This window comes from Lissotriton helveticus, chromosome 11 (assembly GCF_964261635.1).
Source record: "Lissotriton helveticus chromosome 11, aLisHel1.1, whole genome shotgun sequence".
Classification (NCBI taxonomy): Eukaryota; Metazoa; Chordata; class Amphibia; order Caudata; family Salamandridae; genus Lissotriton; species Lissotriton helveticus.
This window is the reverse complement of record NC_136072.1, coordinates 704,413,634-704,439,587: the sequence shown is the minus strand read 5'-3', so window position 1 is coordinate 704,439,587 and position 25,954 is coordinate 704,413,634. Positions and strand designations below refer to the sequence as shown.

The window sequence follows — 25,954 nt, the reverse complement described above, 5'->3', positions numbered from 1 at the left end:
CCTAAAGGTAAACAGGGAAAGCTGCCGCCTTACCTCTGCCCTCGAAGCAATCAACTAGTGCTTTAATATGTGCTCTTTTGACAGATATATCAGGACGCGTTTCATCAGCCGGTAGCTGTGCTTACACGGGCCAAAGAGTGGATTAGTCAATGTTGTAAACTGCGGACTACTGAGAGAAGACGCATCTACAAATAAGCACTGGCAACGCCAAAACAGTTGGCATTGGGAAGCTGGTCTTATTGTTATTTGTCTTCAAAAACATGGCACAAACATCGCACAAAATAAAAAAAAAATGTTGGCATCTAAACGCGGCAGCCATATATATGCTTGTAATAACAAATAATTGTCAACATTGGTGTAACATTGCATGCAATTGTAAGTGTGGAAACCCTTTTCCATTTCAGGCCACATCACAGGATATCTGATACTTGTTGGGGCAAACAAAACGTAGTATTGTCTTTGAGTTACTGCAACCTGCAGGCATAGTTTAGACACACAAGGATGACTTGAAAAGGCTAATGAATGGATAGAAAAAACATTGACAAAGTAGAGTATTGGTCCACCAAACCTGGCACTTAAGTACACTTCTTTTTAGGCAGATGTGCAAAGTGCACTTCTTTTTTAGGCAGATAGCCACATGTTATGAGTGTAATTCAATGTTTCATAGTCCAAGAGTACTCAGTACAAGAAAGCCAATCAGCCGCGGTCGGTAGGGGAGTACCTGCCTGGGCGGTGACGTGGGGAGGGGCAGGGTGGGGGTTAGTAATATATGGATAATGGAGGTTTGCAGGTAAGTAAACATTTAAATAAATCAAACGAATTTCGTTGCGCGCACTGCATTGCATTTGGGGATGCAGTGCGCGCAACGAAATTCGTTTGATTTATTTAAATGTTTACTTACCTGCAAACCTCCATTATCCATACATTACTAACCCCCACCCTGCCCCTCCCCCTCCCCACGTCACCGCCCCGGCAGGTACTCCCCTACCGACCGCGGCTGGAGCCAATGGCTGAGCGGGCTCACCCATTACTCCGTGCTGTATACTGTGTACGGTAGAAGCAAAATATAAATGACAGGTGAACAAACCTAGATATGCATGTAACTACAGATTTGTATTGGGGATACTTTTAATTATATGAGGCTGAGAAAGAGTAAAGTTCTCTGACCTAGAAGAGAGAGTAGACCTCCTGTTAATACTTTGCATTTAAGCAGGTGGGACTTATAACATTTTAAACACTAGAAATTCATGTTAAATCACAGATTGGAATATACACAGTTTGCCTATAAAAATGTCATTCATACTCAGTCCAACAGCTTTATGATATTTAAACATGCCCTCGAAACCATGTGGAAGTTGTAAATATCTTGCACAACTCATAAAATCAAAACTTAAAGAGGTGCAGCTTTGATAAATTACATCCTTATGATGTGCGTGCGTAAGCTTCTTTGATCTTTTAAGCAAGGATGGTTTAACAACTCTCTCCACGTGGTTTTAGATAAAAAAACATATATGGACCCTTTCAGATTTTCTATCAGGTGACAAAATTATCTGAAATTAAAAAAGATAAACAACCCCCTTGTTTTCAAATTTTGCTAATCTCTGTCAACACAAAGTATTAGAGTAAACTGAGGACAGCCTGTTAACTATTTCCATACAAAGATGTTATTATTTTCACCTATCAAATTGTATATTATTGCAGTTTCTGTGTAGCTCTTCGTACCTCTGACAAGTCCGTGAAGTGGTCCTATTTGCATCAGCTTCATGGGCGCCATTTTGTAGAGCATGATTTGAAGATTTTGGATTTAAAATGTCCTGTGTAGGAGATGCTGGGTTCGTTCATGTGGCAACAATTTAATGTTAGAGCAGACAGAGTATAAAATAAAAGAAGTTCATAAAGTTTATTCTGTCAATCTTTAATGTATGCAATCCACATCACTATTCAATTATGATATTTTTTTGCGTACATTTAAACTTATTGTAGGTACCTACTGTGGCTTATACTACATCACTTTTTTGGTATTGTGTACAAGAGTGGATGGAATGTGCTTTATATTTGCTCTAGGAGAAGGGAGAAAGCAGGATTTGTTTTCATTGTATTGATGGTGAGATAAGTACTCCTTCAAGTAAGGAGTTTTCACTTCCTTCCTGAAGTGAAAAAGTAATGGAAAAAGCTGATCAGTGATAGGACATTACCCTTTGCCTTTATGTGTAATTTGAAAAGGCTTCCTTTCCAGTGCCAGGTTCAGGGTGTTCTCCATCAGCACATTGGGCATTTTCACATGCTTTCTGCACTTCTGGGGGGAGGGGGGGCAGATTCTATGTTATGGAAGGGGTCCAGACGCTTGCACGCTCTTAATTGTAACAGTTATTGTGCGGGCACTCATTCTACTACTGTGCCACATGGAGGGGGTATTTTCTCATTTTCACGGGAGCTTCACCCCCTACAAAAAAAGGAAACACCTTTGACCATGTGTAATATTACAGACATGGCAGACAGGCAAAGAAGTTCTCAAGAGTCACACTTCTCATGAGCTACTTGACACCTAGTAGTGAAATAGCTTGCTAACAAAGTCTACCTACTATGACGGGGGTGCTTTGACTGCCTGAGATTGTCTTAAGTCTGAATATTTTAGCAAATTTAAAGAACAGAAAGAGTAACATAGGTCACATAATGTGTGGTGGGGCGTCATATTAAAATTTAGAAAGTCCAATAGCAGACAATAGAGACTTGATTTCATAATTTACGATCAGAAAACATCAAATCTCATGATCTCAATTGGTCATATAGTCCAGTGTAGTTATTCTCCTTATAGTAAAAGGACATGCATAAAAGGGGGCCCTGTGCTGTGTTCTTCATTCTTCATGGTGTCTGTGTAACTCAAGTAATCATGCCAGACTTCGTTAGCTTGACATATTACTCAAACTGTGATCCTGTCTGGTGCATGCTTGATGGGGGTCATATCACCAGGAAAACCAAGAGCATGGTGAAATTCCAAGACTTGGCATTGATTTTAGCTAAGCGCTGCATCACTATGGCCTGCAAATCAGCCGCAGTGCGCCCTCTGCAATGATGGCAGGCCAAATTGCGCAAATGGGTGCTGGCTGAACTAGCGGTACACCGAAAGCTACATATAAGTGGGGTGGGGTGGACCCACTAGAACGCTGGGAGATATATCTGTAGAAGTTGTGGACAAATTCAGATGACCACCCTCCTAAGGGTACTGCCATTCACCATGTGAGGATGAGAAGGGCAGGAGCTCCACTTGGAAGGGACGTGGGATCTGGAGAGCGTGGGCACCGGCCAGGCACTGAGAGACACCACTAGTGTCCCAAGGGGACACTTTTTAGCGTACCTTGCTGCCTGACGGAGGAGCGTTTTGCACAAGCTGCCCAGCGGACCTGCTTTCACCCCCACGACTCGCCGGACCCGCTTCGCGGGTCCCGCAGCGCGTCGTCGCTTGGCTAAGGACTGCCCAGAGGAGCTAAGGAGGAACGCGGGGGTAGGTAAGAGAACCAGCGGGTCTGCGAGCTAAGCAGGGGACTCCAGCGACCAGGAGCCCCTGCGCGCCCAACTAGCAACACCTGGGCTGCTCTCCCCGCTGGCCACGCCCCCCCCGCCTATCACATAGCTGCAGCCTCTTAAGGAGTGCAGGATCACCGCTTCGCGGGAGCGAGCGGGAGCGACCGGGAGAAGCCCGGGACAAGGGCGGGACCATCTTAGGCCATCAGGGGCCAGAAGAGGCCGGGCCGGGCCACATCTCTTGGCTCCGGAAAGTGGACACGAAACTAACGGGAAAATGGCTTCAGGTACCCGTTCTAGCAAGATTAAGAAACCTGCGGGAGACGTTGTCACAGGTACTATGGACCAATTTATAACCCGAGCAGTTACATTAGTAGAAAAGGAGATAACCCTAGCTGAACAAAGATTATCATGGGATTCAGTGGGTACGCCCGACAAGCGTTCATCTTTAGGTGCTATTGCCCTGGCTCCTAGCCCCGTGCATGCTACTCCAACCTCATTGGTGATCATTGATTCCTCATTCATTGATGAGAGATTAAGTCGAATTAGGGCAAGTTTAGAAAGGGTGACCACTACCGCACCAAGCATAGTTCTTGACCCCACACTTCATATTTCATCTGCCACCACTGACCTCTCGCTGGGGGAACAATCTTTGGATTCCAACTCCGTAACCCTCATAGCCCCTAGTCCACCTAAATTGCCTAGCGAGGCTAGTGAGGCCCCAAACACACCATCTTTAGTTGTACACACTGTAGCTAGCACTCCCAGAGTAGTGGTTCAGCAAAATACACTTGTAGGGAAGGCAGTTTTAGGACCATTCCAACAAAAAAAGAGAAAGCGCCTTGCAAGCCCCAGCAGGGGGGGCTCCCAAAAACCACGCAGGAAAGCTATGAGGCACACCATGCCTAAAGGGGGTATCGGTACATATCAAGTCCCACAGCAAAAATCAATAACGAGCTTTATCAGAGCTTCCGCTGTGGAGGACACTCCTGGCCCGTTGGCCTCACTAGATACCAGCATTCTTCCTCAGGTTGAGCGCTTAATCAAGTCTGTGGTGCTGCCCCTTGTTGAAAAGATTGATAGCCTCACACGTAAACTAGCTACATTTGAACAGTCAATGCTGGACAACTTTTATGCTGTGAAATCCTTAGTTAAATTTCACGCCAAGGCCCAGGTTGAAGAAAATGGAGGGTTAACAAGTGGTGCTGTCTCTATAGCTCCCCCTGTTTCTAGGGCCCATCCAGAGTCTTTACCTTGTCAAAAGACGCCTATTCCAGTTACGGTTTCTCAACCCAAGCATTCTAAGAGTGGAACCTTACATGGACAACCAACTCTAAACCCTGTGCCTAGTTTGGCCCGTGCAAGGAACAAATCTAGCACCCAAGCCCCTAAGGCTCTTAAGGTCAACCCTGTTTCAAACACCAAGTCCTTAGTCCCAACTGCCACGGCAGCAGGAAATATATCGACCACAACAAAGGGTGATACAACACCATCCCCTCCCACTCCTGCTAATAAGGTTGTATCCAACCCTCCAGCAAAAATTGTAGTAAAATCCCCTGTTAAGGATAGGGCAAAAAGGCAAACCCCTAATGCTAGCCTCCCCCCTGGTTGTAAGCCCTATGTGGTGATTTTAACGGGGGTTCCTGAGCTTGAAGAAGGTTCTAGTGAGTTATATTCTGACCTTAAACATAAAACGCTCTCCTGGCTCAAAGCAAATAGACCCCTCCCAGGGCACATTGATGGTAGAATAGCTTTTGTCCGACGTGTGGGTTGGATTGGTAATAGACGTAAAAACCTAATGGGGGACTGCGTGCTGATTAATTTTAATGATCCTAGAGCAGCAGGCATGATTTGTAGTCAGCAGTCGCAGCATAATTTCTGCGACATCCAAACCAGGGATTTGGGGTACTTCTATCACCCCCCTCCCCTAATGGGGTATAAGAAATTCTCGCAAGATGGGGGTAGAGGTGGATGGCTCCCACATAACCCAACCCTGGATGCCAGAGCAAGGGCGTGGACACCCACCCAAGCAGCCCCATTTCAGGGTTGGGGTTGGTGACTTGGTGATATAGTAGCATCTAACACCCCCCTGCTTAGGGTTAATACACCACACATAGCCGAGCGGGTAAACTTGTTTAATGTTCCTGTACCCCAACCCTCGCTTAACCCAATTGTGCCTTCCTTCTCAGGCGATTGGTCTGAGACTATTGAGTTAGTGGATGGAGCACAATCTCTGACTATACAGGGTAGGGTAGAAGGTTGTGTGGAATCTTTGCATCATTCAATCTTGAAAGTTATTAGCTGGAATGTGGCAGGCCTAAATAACAAATTGGATACCCCGGACTGGGTGGCGCTTATTGAGCCCCACTCAGTCTGTGCATTTCAAGAGACGTGGTGCGTGGAACCAAGGCACAGAGTGGGTTATGCCACTTTTTTTGTCCCGGCAGGCATCCCAGCATCGGGAAGAGGTCGCCCTTATGGAGGTCTCTTAATTTGGGTAAATATTTCCTTAGGATGGAGAGTATACCATCATCCCCAAAAATCCCCAGATTTGATGCGCTTGACTATAACATGCCCAGGGAAAGCCGAAAAACTGGAGATTATTAATATCTATACACGTGGGGCCTCTGGGAGAGCATTGTCACCAACTCTTTCTGCTTTAGAGATAACTCTAGGTGAGTGCAGTGGAGACTCGTTAATTATGGTCATGGGAGACTTCAATTGCACTTTTGAGCCTCTGTTGCCAGATGAATCTCTGGATTTGTATGATGAAGACTCAAGGAGAGGCGTCCCGTCATTAGACCTTCCAATAATAAATAGATGGACGCCCAGAATTATTCAGCTAAACTCCCTTACACTTGAGTATGGCCTGAGAGCAGCCAATGGGAGAACACGCTCAGACCTAGCAGGGGAACATACATACAATAGGGTTGGGCACTCATCCAGGATAGATTACATCCTTCTAAATTTCTCTTTTTGGGCCCACATGATGGACATGATAGTTTTACCCTCCCTGGACAGTGACCATAATGCACTTTCTCTATCCCTAACACGCTGGTGGCGGGAGAGTCATTTAGTCAGTGGAGACCGTGATGCACCTGAGCCAATGCCTTTGGGAGGGGTGGTCCCCTCAAACTGCCTAAGACGACTAAAGTGGGATAAAGTGGCAATCGATGAAGAAAAACTTTCCTGCATTCGTGCTGTTGCCTCTGCGGCCTGTGCAATTTTGGAAAATGAGCCTGTCAGTCCAAACCATATTACAGCAATGTTTAGTGAGGTTTCGACGTCAATTGGGGGCCTATTTAAAGCTAAGATAAAAAGGGGAATTAATAACCCTGATAAGCGGCATGGGAATTTTGGCTGGTACTCAAAAGAGTGTCGTGCTAGAAAGAAAGCACTAATATTGGCTGTAAAAAGTGGAGATGCTACCCTAATAGCCACCGAACGCAAGAGTTACAAAGCAGAGCTAAAGTTGGCAAGGAGAGACTGGGAAGACGCATTTTGGCAGGAACTTCGTGTTGCCAGTGGTGGAAAAAATGCAAGAGGCTTTTGGGACCTAATACGCAAGAAAAACAGACCCCTAGACACTGTCATCACTTGTAACATAACTGAGGATCGATGGTATTTACATTTCTCAAAATTGTATACAGCTCCTGTAGCAGAGGTAATGGACTTCGCTCTACCTCAGATCTCTCGAGGTGATGGGAGTTTCGAGGAAAGCCTGTTTACTAGGAAAGAAACAGAAGGTGCAATAAAATCTCTTGTTCCGCGCAAAGCGGCTGGTCCCGATGGCCTTCCTGGTGACCTGCTTCGTATAGACTTGGGCAATTGGAGTTTGTTAATTGCATCAGTTTTAAATGCTGCTATGGCGGGTGCACCCCTGCCCGCCTCATGGATGGCTGCGGAGGTGGTCCCTCTGCATAAGAAAGGCTCAAGAGAAGACCCAGCGAACTACAGGCCGATTAGCCTGATCGATTGTTCGCAGAAAGTAGCAGGCAAGGTCCTTTTAGCCAGAGTCCAGCAGTGGGCAGAGGAAAACAAGATTCTTTCAGATTTCCAGGCTGGGTTCCGAGCTGGCACGGGAACAATTGAACAAACATTAAGGCTACTTATGATTTATTGGAAGGTGGTCGTGATTGGGAAGGGTACCCTATATCTGGCCTTCATCGACCTCCGCACAGCCTTCGATTTGGTCCCTAGAAATAATTTATGGAAGGTTTTGTGTGACCTTGGCATGCCATCTTACCTGCTCCACCTGATTATGAGGTTCCACGAAAAAAACTATGCCCAAATTCGCTGGGGGCCGAATGGTGAAAAGACCTTAAGAATAGATGTGAACAGAGGTGTAAGACAGGGGTGCGTACTTGCACCAACACTCTTCTCGCTCTACGTGAATGGGGTGGTGGACTGTCTGACCAGGATACCAGCTGATGCACCCCGTCTGGCAGGTCGCTTAATTCCTACCCTGCTTTTTGCGGACGATACTTTACTTCTGTCAAAATCCCCGATGGGACTTCAGCAGCTTCTCTTTGGTTTTGATGCCTTTTGCAAGCAAAGAGGACTCTGTATTAACACAGACAAAACAAAGTATCTTATCCTGAATCCCCCGCAAAAACTTGGCCCCCCACCAACATTGGGGTCTGTTGCACTGGAAAGGACCAAGACGTTTGATTACTTGGGTATCCGGCTGGTGGACTCGATGAAATGGGACCATCATTTGACCAAAATGTTGCCAAGTTTGAAAAGAGTAACTGGGGCCCTGTTGAAAGAGCAAAGAGCAGCCTCTACGAAACCCATAGCAGCAGTAATGGATATTTACTCGGCCAGAGGAGTAAGTGCCGCTCTTTATGGGGCGGAACTCTGGGGAACGTCAAACATGAAAGATCTTACTCGAGCTGAGAACACCTTCTTGAGAAGTTTGATGTCCCTCGGTCCCTCTGTCCCTATCCTGCCGTTGCAATTAGACATGGGCTGTCGGGCGATTGAGGACCAAGCCAAGTTACGCCCTTTGCTTCTGTGGACCCGCATCTGGAGAGTCCCTGAGCTGTCAAGTTATGCGGATGGCCTGCGTGAGATCATTAAATCCACTGGCTGGACAAAAATAAAATGGTTAAGGGACATCAAAGCATTACTTGCCAATCTGGGCCTAGAAGAAGCATGGCATCAACAGACGGCTCCGCCCAAACTAATGTTAAAACAACTCTATTGGAAATGGGTGGCAAATAAAAGAAACTCTTCTGTAACGATTTGTAAATCGTCTAGAAATTTTATGGAGTTTAAAGATGTCCCCCTCAGAGAACTGTATTTGGACATTATTTCAGCCCCATGGGAAAGATCCTTGTATTTCAAATTTAGAATAGGTCTTCTTCCCTTAATGGAACTCACAAGCCATTGGAAAATTCCCTACCAGACTGCCCCGTGGTGCCCTTTCTGCCCACAGCGTTATGAATCTGTCCCTCATTTTTTATTCGAGTGTCCTGTCTATAAAGTTCCACGGACGAAATGGCTAAAACCCATGTGCCTTACACTGGGAACAAGACATTGTAATATGGCACTAAGGATACTACTTTCAGACACTCGTTCATTTTATGCATGCGCCACCTCGAAGTATCTTGGGTGGGCATGGCGGATTCGGTCAAAAAGACTTAGACAAATAGTTTAATCATGTTTTTATTTGCTGATTTCTATCATGCAAGGAGTCTTTTTTTATATGTCTTATTCTTATTGTTTAAAATGAATTTTAATTGTATGTACGCTTTTTAAGATATTTTTTATGTCGAAATAAAGCCTTTTTTGACTTGACTTGACTTGACTTGACTAGTGTCCCTGACTAAATGGACCATCTGGTAGGAGATTGAGTAACGGATGTGGTATTAGAGATGCGGGGTGTGAGGGGTGAAAGAAGATTGATTACAGACACGTGTCTCAGGAGTTTGAAATGCGAATGTTTGTGTTGCTTTTGCCTTTTTTCTGCGCTGGGCTTTTCTCCCCAATTGTCACAGACATTTCTAATTATAGGGATACAGAAAATCTCATTGTTTTGCCCTTTTTAAATGCTTTATTATTAAACATTAGAAAAAAACCTGGTATATTAAAGTTCTAAAGCCTCATGTACATTGTAAAAAAACAAAAGAACAGTCTTGATATGTGACTTTGTAATGGTGGCATTTTTTATTTTATTTAACTTCCGAAAATTGAATTTTCATGTCTGATTTACAGATTGATTCTCTTGGGCTGTTTATTTTTTATTTGGTTAGTGTTCAGCATTTGGAATTGGCGATTGGTCATTGTCTAACAATTGTATTCAAAACTGAATTAACAACATTGTTTCCTTTTCCCACTTTGTTTAAACTAATTGTAAAACAAGTAGTGCCAGCATTTCATCGAGGCTGTGAATTCTGTGCTTCAAGATCCATGCTTAGTGTATGCTTTATTATTTCAGAGTTTCAGTTTTGGCTTGACAAAAGAATCTTGCCATTAACACTGTTGCACATATTTCTTTTTTTTTTAGGAAAACATCTCTGATAGAATTTGCACTAAGAACTACCTACTAGGAGGAGTTTGCACAAAGGAGTGTGAGCACTGAAACATGAAGTATTTCCTGGGAATCTACCACTTGCTCGCCCTGCTCTGCTCTGTATTGCTGTGTCATGTCTGCTCGGCGCAGTATGAACACTGGCCCTATTACCCTGAATATTATGAACAGCACCAGCAGGAATACCAGCCACCCCCCAGAGCGGCGGATGTGCCAAAGATTGCCCTCCGGCTGATGGGACAAAAGAGGAAGCACAATGAAGGCAGAGTTGAGGTGTTCTATAATGGAGAGTGGGGCACGATCTGCGATGATGACTTTTCTATCTACAGTGCCCATGTGGTATGCAGAGAGCTGGGGTACGTGGAAGCGATATCGTGGGCTCCAAGTGCCAAGTATGGGAAGGGAGAAGGTAAATATATCTGGTTGATTGTTTCTTTGCTGTTCATGGTTGATAGGAGTTCATAGGGGTAGAGGAGCTTTAAAATGTCACAACTATCCTCTGCATTTTTTTATGATTATATAGAGAACGGTAAGGTCAAATGCTACAATATCAACTGCATATCTGCCAACATTAACAAAAATCTCACAGTGTGAGGAAGGGGCGGGGCCTTGGAGGAGGCGGGGCCTCTTACTGAGAAGTACCCAAGAGGCACTTTTGAACCTCACCCTGCCCGCAACCCCCTCCCCGCCCCCCCCACCCCCCCCAAAAAAAGCTTTCTGAGGCTGTTGCCGATGTCTTGGAGAGTGTTCATGCCCCTTAATGGAGGCTGGCAGTTCAAAGCCTCGAAAAACGAGCAGAAAAACCACTATTTTCAGTGGTTCTCAGCTCGCTTTCCATGCCACCATGTGATATCCACTCTTCACCCGGTTATTGTGTGTCAGACTGTGGCACCTTGTGAGTTGTCAGGTATGCAACTTTTATATGATTATATGGCAATGGTAATAAAGATGAGGCAATTTTTGCAATAAAAGTAAAGTTGCATTTGTCCCATTTCCCCTCAACAGAAGTCAATGAGGACAGTATGCTCACGTACTTATAGAGTGAGTGGAAACAATTGGAAAGCTCTTACCAGATGTTTATATACATTACATTTTAGTGAAGAGTTCCCAATGTCCTACAAAATCCAGATTCTCACGATACAATGTTTTGCCCAGTGGTTCTTTATCTATCGGAGTTTCAATAAAAATGGATATCCCTAAATCATTCTGAAGCATCGAGGCCTGCAATTATTTTCACTGGTCATGGCTAAAGATCTGCCACACTAAGCTTTTTTTAAATTCATTTTATTGGTATTTTACAGAAATACAGAAGTTATATCGTTTGCAGGTAAATTGCTAGTATAGACAGAAAGGAAAGTAGAATGTTTGCCTCTTTCCAGGAGGCTGTGATAAGTATAATTAAATGTGTGATGGTTGCCAAATTATGCAGACTCCATATATTGTCTTTCAGGTACTACTATGATGTAAGGTCTGCTTAGATTAGAGTGGTATCGTTGGGGTCTGAACTCCAATTCAGATACATTAAAGATAGCCAATAGAAGATTATACATTTATAATGTAGAACTTCTTGAAATTGACAAGAACAAAAAAGGGACCAAAGTTCAAATCAAGTGATAACATAAAATAAACTGCAGCGGGTTCGAAGCAATTAGTGGAAAGTGAGGAGATGAGTATTAGTACAAGACTGACATTCTTACAGGAATGATAGTGTTCACTGGAGGTAGGGAATGTCTAGTGGGCGGGGCAAGTGGGTGGGGTTAGATGCAACTGGGTGGGGAGTGCATATCAAAAGCTGTAGTGATTGAGGAGTGATCCCAGCTGCAATACGCTACCATGAGAGGGGTTAATGGTATTTTGTGCACTACGCAAGAAGCGTCCTACAAATAGTCGGGCAGAAAGAAACCTGCAGGAAGATAGAATGCAGTCACGCTTGAAGCACTAGAGAGGGGTGGGGCAGCCAAATGGGTGGTGGGTGGGTGACACATCAAATAAAAAAAAAAGAAACACTTACATGAACGAACGTCCTCCTCTCTAAGATCTGGTTTTCTTCTTCACACGGGACCCTCAACAACTCTCCTAACCAATCCTGGCGTTGCTCTCAAAACAGCAGGAGAGCAGCACCAGGATTGGGGGGAGCATCCTCTCTCACCGCTCCAGAGGGCACTCTAACCCAGCTGTCTTAAGACAGCTGGGTTAGAGGTATCAAAGTGTGCATGTCTGCCTGGCCATCGCAAGACGACCAGCCAAATGGACAGGTGCACTTTGAAATGAAGTGCCCTGTGCCAGGGGCAGTGGGTGAGATTTTATAGTGGTGGGGCGCAAATTGATTTGCATACTGCACCGTAGCGAGCGCAGCGAGCGAGCCCGAACCCTAAAAGGGGGCCTTGGGGGGATAACCCCCCCCAAGAAAATTTTGAAAAAAAAGAAGAAAAATCGTGCATTTTCAAGCAAATTTGAGAAAGCAGGAAGGTTATAAAGCAATTGTGAAAGTGCAGTTATTACATTAATAGATGGCATAACATAGGTAGCTGCTTATTCAGTATAACCACAGAGCTTCATACATTCCGTCCTATTATGCTCAGGTGCTGAATTCAGACTATAAGACTTTCATGGAAATCTCAGCTCTAAGAGTAGAAGAAGGCTGCCTCACACACACCTCTCAGTGCAGCAGAGTGGACTGAGGGGTGACTTTTTAACTGTCTGAGGCTTATACGGTCGGTAACACCCTCCTCCCTACCTCTTAACATGCTCCCGCTCTCCACTCCCTGCCATACTTCTTCCATGGTATGCTTCCTATCACCCCATCGCCGCTCTCAACCCTTCTTCCTCACATGCCCCCCTCCCTATCACGTTGTCCCATTCCATCACTACAGTAGTATCGCTGACTTCACCCTCCCCAACCTCTCTATCCCTTCACCTCCCATGCTATCTCCCACCATACTCTCGCGACCAGGGTCTCGCTGCCTCGTGCACTCCTATCGCTCTCCCCGAGTCGCGTTGAACCTGTCCAAGCGCCGCGTCAATATCCTCATATTACTAATCTAAGGCCCTGGAGATCGAAATAAAGTAATTATAAGAATAAGAAACCACATAACCAAATCTGCAGCACAACGAATAATACATGTTTTTTGTCTCCTACACGGCTCTTAAATTGCTAGATTGTTGGCATAACAGGGTAAATATGTCTTTATTTAACGAATTTCCATCTCATGAGCATGTGCCTTCTTTGTGGAAAGTGTTTAATTTGTTCCTCAACTTCCAAGAGACAATCTCAGCATCTTGGTCGCCTTTATTTGAAAGCACTTAAATCACGACCACACTCTCTGTCTGTCTCACCCCCATTAATGACACACTCAGTGTGTCTCCAGCTGTAGCACAATTAACAAGACATTAGTGAGAACAGAGATAAACGCAGCTATTTCTCAATCACTTCAAGTACAGAGGGAGCACAGAGGTGCCAAACGAGAAGTGTCAGACTTGCTAAAGAGTTTTAAGTAACACACACATCACACAAAAAAAACCTAGATCATGAAGTTACAACCCAATGCCCTCACGAAGCTGACAATACAGCGCCGGCGATGAGGGAAGTTCTTTCAGTCGACATAATTGTTGAAAGACTGGAAGATGAAAATATTAGTAGTGTAGCTGCTTGTGTACCTTGACAGGTTATTGTTGTGTTATTATTATTTTTACTACTATCATCATCATTTTCATAGTTATTATTAGTCTTAATAATAGGGTTGTTCATGTAAGGGAATAATGATTTCCTTGCAATTGAATTATAAATGACACATAATTGGTCAATGAAAACAAATGTTGTTTGCTGAACCCGACATATCCTGCACGCTGCGAAAAACTGTGCCTCCAGCTTTAACGGGTTCAGAAGGGCAGAGTAAGAAAACCCATGTCACAGGTGCAGCTAGTCAGGTCTGTGTTTTCTACCCCGGGGAACATTGAAGCTCATGATGGTCTAATGGCGCTACGTGGTGTTATTAAGAAAATCAAAGGAAGAAAGTGTTTTTTCATGATTCCTACCACATGCGAGCCTGCATCTCATAGATCAGAGACCAGAGACACAATCAGGCAGGTTGAGGTGAAGCAGCCATTTGCATGCGCTTTTGGAGCACAATTGTCGATTTCCCTGCCTTTTATTTTACAGACCTGTATCTCTGTGTTTTGTTTGTCATACTGTGCAAAGTGCATTGATTTTGCTCTTTTAATATAGTAAAACGACTGCACCCCAGTCTAACACAGTAATGCACTTACATTAATTTCACTCCAACCACATGTTCCCTATTAACGTAACCTGACATTAAGCATACATTGGAGGATGCCAGAGCAACAGTTTAGCTTTCACGAAGTGTATGTTACTGAAACACTATGCCACGCATGGTAAAGCATTACCTCAAAGCTTTTTGTGAAGCTCTGTTTAGTCACTGATGATGAGTCTGGTAAACAAAACAAACAATAACCATGTGCACTCAAGCTTAAAGTGCTGCCTGAAATATGCCAATTCAATCAATGTCATGCTTGCGTTATCTGCACGTTCATGTCCACCAGATTCTGCCGGGATCACTTTGACTGTGGTATTGACAACTAAGAAAGTATGTAGAGAGAGCATCTACAGCTCATCTGTGGATGTAGCCTTACGGCTAAAGCTTCCGACTTTAGCGCTGGGGAATAGGGTTCGAGCCTAGGTGTGGCCTCACCGTTCTGGAATTTTGGGCAAATCACTTAATCTCCAGCGCCTACCAAAATAATGAATTCAGAATGTGTCCTTGTCACTGTGTAAGGTCCCTGGTGCTCATGTAAAGTGCTCTGATATCTTATTCTTTGGGTCGATCTCGCACTATATAATAAAGCTGCAATAAAAACAAATAGAAAGAATTTACTCTGTATAAAATGCCCCTATACCAACCAAAGCCTCCTTGTACGAGCGATCCCCTTCTGTCTGCAAACAGGGATTCATTCTGCATGCCTGTGCACTGAAAGGTAAGGTCAGGTGGTGCAGTACAGAAGGAAATATGTCCTTACATTGACATATACCAGGATCTCAACTCTTCACACTGGTGATGGATGGTGAACTAACAAGCATGCACATTGTGATTTTTTTTCCCACCCTGGTGTGCAATATTTACCGTGACGGTTCTCACCATGTTTTCTCCAGAGCAAAATTGTTGGCAGTGTGTGTGTGTGGGAGGTACAATTTGCGCGTGGCACATAACACGTCTCACAACGGGCGTTTTGATCAGAAACGGGCCTAGGCCTCTCTGGCTGCAGCACAACAAGGCCCAGCGTGGCAGCGATGTCGTTCTAAATAATCGACTACTAATCTCTAGACTCTAGTCGTCGACTAGAGTCTAGAGAGAGATTATTACAGTCAACAACAATTACTACTTCCGAAACACGATTCCAACGGCGAGATTACAAATCCACTTTTGGGTGCAATCACCAATCAATCTCCAATTTGTGCCCAAAACGAGATTACAGTACAGACCCTGCACAATTTGCACTCCACGCTGGTGTTGCACATTGTGATTTTTTTCCCCAACCTGGTGTGCAATATTTTATTTGCCGTGATGGTTCTCACCATGTTGTCTCACTCCGGAGCAAAATTGTTGGCAGTGTGTGTGTGTGGGAGGGAGGTACAATTTGCCAGCGCGTGGCACAGAACAACATAAGTAACACGTCATTCAACAACGCCGTTTTGATCAGAAACGGAAATGAGACGGCCTAGGCCTCTCTGGCTGCAGCACACAAGGCCCAGCGTGGCAGCGCCGTCATTCTAAATTGTATATTATCGACTGGAGATTAAAACAATTAGTCTACATATCAGAATTATATACTCACTAAAAAAAGAGACTACTAGTGCTGGAGAACTACTGAAGTTGAAGTAGTGGTGGTCACTCAGTACTTCACACACGACGGGTCGACGGACTCGAGAGCACACAGGCTGGCTGATGCACACACGAGGCAGCGAGAGTCACCACCACCCACCCAGAGAGTAGAGAACAGGATCGTGACGTCAGCAGCTGGCCAATCACTGCATGACTGAAGTCAGACACAGTGATTGGCCATTAGGCAGTGGTGCGGCATCCAATAATGGATTGCCCTGCCCTGCGCGCGGTGACTGGCCAATCCTGGCGCTGGGGGGGCACACTGTGTGCTCGCCCTGTCGCCCTTTCTATCGCCGGGGGCTGTCGCCTGGTTAAACCCAGCACCCCCCTGGCCACTCGCTAGCAGGAGAACAACTAATGCGCATGCTTGGGCTAGTTTCAGCCCTGAGCTTCACTTGTTCACTCGAGCCTCGGGACACCTCTGCTGCTGCAGCTGAGTGACGTGGACTGTCACTCAACTCAAGCTGCACAGCAGTCCAGCCCCCCTGCCGCAGAGCACTCCCCCGACTCCCGGATACGCCGGGTGCTGCCCAGATTCCTGACGGCCTGCACATGAGGATTAATAAAATGAAATATTTATAACTTCCTTGCACAGACGCGGGTCCATGGGCTAGTGGGGCTACGCCCCTACGCCCCAATGGACGCACCGCGGCTGCTGAATACTAGAAGGCTAAACCTTGTTATAGTTCTGCATAGAGCATTGTGTGCATGGTTGGGACAGCTGAAAGACCTTGCTGTTTATTTCATTCTACTCTCGTGTTTGTTCGTTGCTTGCCTTCAACAAGTTATATTTTCAGGCATGTTTGCTCATTATGAAGGCTTTGATGATTGATGGTGCGTGTGTGTCTCCATCTTTTGTAAAGTTTGTAAAGGCGATCTGCTTGTTAATATGCTTTAGAACTTAAAAAGTCACGTTGGAGCTCATGCTGGCATTGGCTTGTGTGGGTCCTGGGGCTTCATCACAGCTACTTTGAAACTACAACTAAGGAACATATTGATATTTGTCATTGACGCCTTCTTTCATGGTCATGTCAGATATTTTGCGAGGCTGAGTCAATCTCTGCTGGGGCCCTTGAGAGCCTGATTCAAATCTAAAATAAAATGTCTTGCAGGGAAAAACAAAATAAGCAGATCCAGCATCCGATGCTCTCATTAGCTAGTAATTAACCAGGCAGGTTGCTTTACATTTTAAATAAAAGGTGGATCACGAGCCTAAACTCGTTAAACGTATAGGGGCCTGGGCAATAATAATGTCCTCTCGTTCCGCGCTTTGGCAGCCGTGCAAATGCATACGCTCCCAGCTCTGCAGTCACTTTTAGACTATCCCTGCGCTCGAGCTTCCAAACCTCCAGTTTATTGTGCTTTCTAGTATACGCCTCAGTTAGAAGTATGTGCTGTAAAGGAGACATCTGTCTCCCCTAGTGGGAGCCTCTTTTGAATCATCGAGGGGTGCCAATGAGGAAGGGGGCGTTCTGTACGGGGGCCAAGTCTTATAAATAGAGCGTGCAGCTTTACGCTCATTAATTTGTAAAATATTAAGTGCAGGTGCTCATATTTTTGTAGGAGGCCACACCCACTCCGCTGCCTCTGCCCACTTCATCCACTGACTCCACCCACTTCCTTTATTGGCTCCACTCACACCCCTCAAAACATCGCAGCGAGATCCTCACTTCATAAGTTCCGCAAGGAGCTGAATACCTGGAACTTCATATAAGCACCTTCTGGTCATCTGTGCTCTGTTACTACACTTCAGAGGAACTTTGCTGCCAGTCATGGGGTCCCTACTTGCATACTGTGCTGAAAGTGTACTCTCTTTCTTTTGGTTAGTTGTATATGCATGATTTTTTGTAGAGACATTGGTCGGTCTGCTTCAACATGTGTTTTCTGTTAAAAAGCCCATCAATATTGTGTGCTTGCATTCATCTGTGCTTCCACTATTCAAAAGTCCAACCTATTGGTTTTATTAGTGCTTATTTTGTTTTGCTTGACACTAACAGAAGCCCAATTTCAAAGAGCAGTGAAACACTGTACAGAGATCACAAATTGTAGTTTTAGCTTCTCAAACACGAGGTATAAATAGAAATGTATGTTGAACCTGTAGGAAAGGAATCGGGCTGTAAACGATTGTGGAGAATAAAATGATTTGCTTACAATTGCAGAATGTGTTGTGCATGAGACAGGGTTAGAACAGAGCAGTGCTGGTGAGTGGCAGCAGAGGGTAAGAGGGAGATGGGAGGGGGTTTAATGGGGTGTAAAACGGCACCTGCTGCAAGTAAAAAAATATGATTTAAAGCAACTTAATCTGAAATCACTTACATCAAGAGTGACGTTGTTGTGTGCAGGACTGTTAATGCAACAGCTACGAAAACTCATTTTAAGACTGGAGACTTGTGCCCTGCGTCACCCGTGGTAAAAGCCAGCCCAGACCAGGAACCAGATCTCCATTCCAACCCTTTGCTCGGGCGAGAGGGGGGGGAAGACCAGTGAAGGTAGAATTTCCTAGCATTATCTCATTACCTTCAAAGTGCTTAAAGTGGAACCCCACAAAAGAAAAAAAATGTATTGCTTCACAGCTACACCTTACACTTAAAATAATCTGGGCACATCGACTAAGATCCACACATGGAGGCTGAGGCCAGAAAAATGGCAGAAAACACAAAGGAAGCCTCCAGCGAGAACGGCATAAATGAAAAACAGGTTTTCGCCTCATTGGCCACCTCGAGCTCATAGGCCTTTCATAACTAGTTTGCGGTGCACTCCTTCAGGGCAGGTACAAGAGGTAACCCCCCCACCCCCCGATTTCCATACAGCCTTGTAGCAAGATTTATGAGCACCTGCGAAACCGTGCGTTTAACTGTATTGTTTTCCCATGCCCCTCAATTTAAATATATGTTTAACATTATTGAAACTACAGCCCAACTCTTTTCTTTACTTGGTTACGATCTGTAGCCATTAGAAGCCTGTTAATGGGAATGTGACACCTCGTCACTTGTAATAATTTACTGCATTCACTAATGACGCACTACATTTAAGCGTCGCATTACAGAGTGGCAGTTCCCACTTTGAAACAAATCTGGCGTTTGCTGAGAACTCACAGTGCAAGGCAGCAGGAAAAATCACACCGCCTCAGTCACTCTGTGCCTCTGCCCTCTCTCACACCATTCAAAACATAACGACACTGGAGCAATAGTTTCTCACTAGTGCTGGAGAACTACTGAAGCTGAAGTAGTGGTGGTCACTCAGTACTTCACACACGACGGGTCGACGGACTCGAGAGCACACAGGCTGGCTGATGCACACACGAGGCAGCGAGAGTCACCACCACCCACCCAGAGAGTAGAGAACAGGATCGTGACGTCAGCAGCTGGCCAATCACTGCATGACTGAAGTCAGACACAGTGATTGATTGGCCATTAGGCAGTGGTGCGGCATCCAATAATGGATTGCCCTGCCCTGCGCGAGGTGACTGGCCAATCTTGGCGCTGGGGGGGGGCACACTGCGTGCTCGCCCTGTCGCCCTTTCTATCGCCGGGGGCTGTCGCCTGGTTAAACCCAGCACCCCGCTGGCCACTCGCTAGCAGGAGAACATCTAATGCGCATGCTTGGGCTAGTTTCAGCCCTGAGCTTCATTTGCGCACTCGAGCCTCGGGACACCTCTGCTGCTGCAGCTGAGTGACGTGGACTGTCACTCAACTCAAGCTGCACAGCAGTCCAGCCCCCCTGCCGCAGAGCACTCCCCCGACTCCCGGATACGCCGGGTGCTGCCCAGATTCGTGACGGCCTGGACATGAGGATTAATAAAATGACATATTTATAACTTCCTTGCACAGCCGCGGGTCCATGGGCTAGTGGGGCTACGCCCCTACGCCCCAATGGACGCACCGCGGCTGCCCTGTGCCCAGGCAGACCACTCTCCTCCCTGCTGCTGTCATTCAGCAGGCCCCGCCCCGTCCTGACGCTGGGTTCGGAACAGGTGGATGAAAAATAAAATGGTAATAAATTAACTTTATCATTTTATTTTACATCTCGAGGGCATGGGGGGGTTTAATTAGTGGGGTGAAGGCCCCTGATAGAGTGTCAGGAGAATCTAGGCCTCGCTCAGTCCAGCCGTTTTCAGCCCATTCGCTCAAAGCCATCCAAAGTCCATTTCAGCCCCCAACTATTTGGTGTTTGCGCAAGCTTCTACTTTCCTCTCTGTGAAGAGCTTTGCTCTCTGCTTGGGGCCATCTCAAGGTCGTCTAGTGCCAGGATTTGAGGGAAGATGCTGAAGTTGCCTTCCACCGAGCAGTAATCGTTCTCTTAGCCAGCAGGATGCCCTGGTCCAAGAAACACCTCGCTGCCCTACGTTTGTTAGGCCTCTTAAGAAAGTCGAAGACATAGGTCGACAGCAGAGGGATGCCTGTGCAAGATGTCAGGGCTCACAATAATTTCACCCCAAAAAGTAGTTAAGGCTGGGCAGTACCACATCATGTGATAAAAATCAGCTGCAAACAAAGAACATCGCAGCAAGAAGAGGATCTTCCAGTAATGTTCTATTAAATCATGTGGGGGGGAAATACGTTCTATGAAGTATAAACAATGAAATCAATTTAAACCTGGCATTTCAAGAGACAGTACAGAGATATTACAGGGATATTCCAGTGCCCCCAGCCATTCTTTATCATGAATAGATCTCCCAAATTCTGCCACCCAGGATTTTGTCAGTTATTGTAATGGGGGTTGACGTTAGGATTGTTGTGCTTTATATAACTATCTAGCAAATTGCCTACTGGTTACCATCATATACATGGTATGTGTGGGGAGATAGGTGTCTCGTTCCGTTTCTGTGATTGCCCACCTAGTGCAGAGTGTGTGAAGTGAGGCCATAGATTAGAAATTGAACCTCCTGCAGTAAACGTTGTTAGTTTAGTTGAGAGAGGGCTGGAGGACACCATCTTGACATATGTTACCAACATTGTCCAGACAGGCTGCTTTCCACTGTGTAAGACTCCATTTGCCCAAAAGGGATTTTTATGTGGAGAGGCCCAATAATGATAGTCGAAGAAGCCAGACAGTAATGTGCCATTTGAAGTAGTTAAGGAGAATCCGGATCAGGCCTGGATTCAGGAAGAACCAGCCTATATTCCTCGAGTAAACAGAGGTGGGTGTCTATCACTCCAGTTTCGCCCAGGGCTACCTCTGAGATTGATCGAGGCACCCACTGTAAAATGGCTTCTAAATAGTAGGCCTCAAAGTTGCAGGTCCTATAGCCTTCCTGGTCGTGAGGGTTCTGATCGTAGACAGTGCTATTCTGTGCTGTCCGCTTCCTCAGATTAGATAGCCAAATAGGTTATCAAGTCACAGAAAAGCCAATGAAGAAGGAAGGATGGGATGTTAGCGAAATAGCATATACATCTTGGGCTGTACCCAAATTTACAAAGCACCTCAAAGAGGTTAGTCCATTCGAATGGTTTCTACAGGTTGAGGTATGCAGTGTATGTCCACCATTGCACCATTGCAGGGCTGCCTGATGTTATTGAAGGTGTCACTCCCCAAGGACAAAGCAGCACTGATCCGGGTGGACCAACAGTGGGAGAACGTTGAGTATGCAGGCTGCCAGAATCTAACTGAGAATCTTACAGTCCGCATTCAGGATGGTGATTGGCCAATACTAGGCTGGGTCCAATGGATCCTTGTGAGGTTTCAGTATTTAGACAATTTGGGGTTCAGAGGTGATGAAAACGTTTAGTAAAACTCAACTGGTAGGCCATCGAGACCTGTTGCTAGTTCCTTTATGTCAGCTTTTATTCTCTAGGGGGTTATGATGTCTTTAAAGTTTTCAGGAATGCTTGCCTTCAGCCTGGTGAGCACCAAAGGACCTAGAAAATTCAGCACTACTGCAAGTAAATTGGATGGATCCACCCAGTAAAGGTGGTTATAGAATTTAAATAGAATCTGCCCAATAGCCTGCTGCATGTGCACTATAGATTTAGTCTTATATCGGAGTGAAGTAATGGTGAGGCGGTTTCTGTCCTTAGAAAAGCAGACGGACTGACCTTTCAGCTTTGGAATGGTAATGAGCAGTATATACTGCCCAACTGAAGCACGATAACATTTTGGTCAACACTGCTTCTTTCTTATGCAGAGCATCAAGTGCTTTCCTAGCCCAGGTTTCAGTTGTCACCCGTCATTCAGAGTCCTGAGACCTTTGCTCGGTTGGAGACAGGTCTTTTTCCAGGGACTTGTGGCTGCCTATAACAGCCTGAATACAGTAAAGTTGAGTCACTAACTTCATTCTGTCCAATTTGAGTTCAGTTTTGTCATTCTCTTTGAAGAAGTCTGTAAGCTGGGTAGCTAGGGTATCTCTGAGTATGGTGTCCTCCAACATGGAAAACCATCACACCAGGGTAGTGGGAGAGGTCAGCACAAGTCTAGACACAGCAGAGAAGGGCTATGATCAGCTATTTCCCAGCCCAAATAGTTGGGATTGTGACCTGGAGACAGAGCTTCATCTAGCAAACCACTCTCTGCCTCCCCCTCTCTCTCACTCTCTGTTTGTCTCTCTCTCTCTCACACACACACACTCTCTTTCTCTATCACTTCTCTCCCGTGCATGTCTTTTTAGTCCTTGCCTTACACAGTGTATGCACTTTCTCTTGCAAGAACTTTTGTTCCTTACTGGTGGCTTAGAGTCCACCAATTGCTTACCATTGGTTGGCTTCATTGTCACTCTCATTTGCTTGCGTCTTATTCATCAGTTTCAATAGGCTTCCTTCCTCTTCATGTGTCTGCCCCTACCCTGGAGCACGGACAAATTACTGCTCGCCTTTTCAGGCAATACATTTTTCTTTTTGTGTAAGCACTATATGAGTGTGTGTGTTTTTCAGCTGTCTCCCTCTTGTACAGCTCCTCATTCCCTGTTCCTCCCAGTCCTTCATGCCCACCGTCTGTCTGTTGACTGTGTGCGTCCTCTAGGCTCCTACCGCCTATCTTTGGTTGTCCATAAGCTTGCGGTGTGCTTGCCACAGGCCTTCCTGCTGACCATCTGTGTGCTTGCCCCTAGCCCTCCTGTACATCTTCAATTGTCTGTCAGCTTGCCCAGGAATACTCCACCCACCCTTGTTTGTCCATCTGCTTGCTCCCAGCCCCTCCCCCCACCCTCTGTTGTGTGGCTGCCCATGCCCATTCTGCTTACCCTCTGTTGTCCGTGTGGTTTCCGCCTACTCTGTGGTCCACTCTCCATTTTCCATGTGGTTGCTCCCATCCACTCTTCATTGTCCGTGTACTTTCTCCAGTCACTCCTAGCTGCCCTTCGTTACCCAACTTTTTGAGCCCTTCTCCTCCCGCCTACCCTCCATTCTTGGTCTGCTTGCCCTCAGCCTCGTCTGCCCACCATGCATTGCCCATGTGCTCCCCCATCCTCAGTTGCCTTTCCTCTCCCCACACATGCGTCCTTCTTTCCTGCCCTTCAACCCTCAGTAGCATACGCCTAAAAAATAAAAGTGCTATGATGTGGCCAGTGCTAATAAGCTTTAAAAACGCATAAGAGCTGGCTATGCCATAACGCTTTAGCCTACTGTACGGCATGGCAAAACAATATTGCCAATAGCTCTCATATACAGGAAGTACTGGGTTTATCAATGCTTGTTTCATCAGTCACTCCTAAAACGAAGGGGCTAAGTAAATCTTACAAAACAATTGGATAAGTAGAATAGGCCGGTGTAAATGAAGGGCTCTCTAATGGATCAGGTTGAAGCGATGGGTCATCGACCTACTTCAAGGGTTTTCATAAAGGCCCTTTCTTGACTCCATGGTTCCTTGGCCTCCCCATCTATCCCTAGCCTCATCTCTCTTTTGGGCTACGTGTTAACACAGACGCATTTTGTACTCTAACTCTGAATTTTAAAAGTGTGAGAGAATACTTTTAGAGTTCTGAGGAAAAGTAAATCTGATAAGAATCGGCATACTTCAAACGGCTGTTCTGTGGCCTACACAGATGTCTAGTCAAGATATACACAAATAAATTGCAGGGTTATTTGGACCACTTATCAAGGTCTTCTCAGCATCTCTGAATGACACAGTGATGCTGCTACAGCCACAAACGCAGCAGGCACTCTATTGAAGTCCAGTATTCACAGAGAACTGTCACGAAAGTCATTCTTAGGAAGCTGAATCTTTTTTTCAATTTTACACGCCACCCCCAATAGAAACTCACCCACATTTGGCTTTGTTTTGTTGAAACAGGTTAAATGAAATGCATACTCGAGTGTCTTCAGTAAGCAATTCGATTAATGTGATGAACCAATTATGCGAAAATTATGAATTCTTTAGAAACATAGCTCATTAACACTTTGATTAACAATATCCCAACTCATATTAGTATAGTAAACCTTGCAGCATAATATCCGAAGATAGCATTAAAGATATGCGTGCAATATTAAAATAAACGCTCTTATGCTAAAGCTCTGCATAAATCGGATCCTGCTATTGGCCAGATTCAAAATACACCTGAAAACCCCAACGATTAGAATAGTATATCAAAACATCTCGTGGAAAGTATTGATAGACTTCTATAAAAGTTGAATGACCTGCTTCTGTCACATTCAATACAACATGTGGAGCTTCCATGTCTCTTCTTTTATTTTATTTCCCTCCACTATCCTTTACCAGCCTACAGCTACATTTTGTCGCTTGACAATCTTTATGGTTTTAATTGAAAAGGAAAAGCATATCTTAAAGTGCAATCGTGTAAATTTGCATAAAAAACAACATAAACGCAAAAAAGAAAAACGTCCTAACTTGGCAATAAACAATTCACCAAACCAATGGAAAGAAAAGAAGGATCTGAGTGTTCATTTCCTGTTTTTCGGGCTACTGACGAGATTACTAGTTCTGAAAAGCCAGTCAAGAGTCAAACATTATAGCAGGGAGAAAAGTGTGCAACGCATTCCCTTCAGATGAAGAGGTGAAAACAGTAAGTGACAATTCTGGACCAACATATGACTGTAATGGTTTTAAACTCTCCCAGACCACGAACTGGAAACCATGGTCACTGACACAAATACCCTGGAGTTCATCAGACATTCAGAATTTTCTTTGATTCTGTTAGGCGAAGAAAAGATTGGATTGTGGAGTATCATCAGATGAAAACCATGTTTTAACAGTGGTTGATTTTAGATTAGTGCTGTAGGAAAGTGACCTTTTTGGATGGTGGATGGTCACCCCCCCCCACACACTGTTTGCTCTGGATGTTGTGGTAATAGATCTGAAAGTGTACTGGAACCTGCTAACCATGCCCAAGTGCTCTTTCCCTCAAACGAAATATGATTTGGTGCACCCAATTGGAAAGATGCTTCAACCCTCCCCCCATAAGTCCCTAGTAGATGGCACCAGTAGTACCCAGGGCAAGGGTGTTAAAGGTGTCACCAGGGCTGCAGCACTATGTGTGCCACCCTGTGTGACCCAAGTAACACAGCCTGCACGAGCAGCATCCCTGCTCGAGATCGACCCTGCACACACCATGTGTAACAGGGTCACCTCACTGCCTTAATATAAGTAAACCACCCCTAAGGTAAGCCTCTGTAACCCAGGAGGCAGGGTGCATTATATTAATGGAGTGGACATATATGTGCAAACATACATGTCCCTACAGTGATATTTCCATTAAAGATCACTGTAAGTGAACTGCGTCCATAGGTTATTGTTAACTGGCTCATGGGCGACCCCGAGTTAGTCAGCTCCATTATGGTACCACCGAATTCAGTCATGTTTGGTACCAAACACTGTGCTTTTTCACCCCTTACATGATCCTTGTGTCGAGGGTGAGCTGGCATGTACCAGGGTGACATCCTTAGATGTTGCCCCCAAGTTGCCTCAGTTTACCAGGGTTTTGGGGTGCTTTCCAAGCTGGTTTCCATCAAGACAGTAGTCTGCCCTCCTGCTGGTAAATGCTGTTACTCCCAGAGGATAGAGACAAAAGACCTGGGCAGGATGGAGGTCACACCTCCGCCCTCCCATGATG

At 45.3% G+C, this 25,954-nt stretch overlaps 1 protein-coding gene across 1 annotated transcript in view; it reads left to right on the top strand.

Moving 5' to 3' along the window:
• The window catches only part of LOXL2 (lysyl oxidase like 2), a 443,363-nt gene that overhangs the window by 81,827 nt on the left and 335,582 nt on the right, over positions 1–25,954 (top strand). Inside the window, exon 2 of the mRNA XM_078666555.1 lies at positions 10,034–10,466. Coding sequence (XP_078522681.1) covers positions 10,112–10,466 — 355 coding nt within the window. The 5' untranslated portion in view covers positions 10,034–10,111. The remainder of the gene's footprint in view (positions 1–10,033; positions 10,467–25,954) is intronic.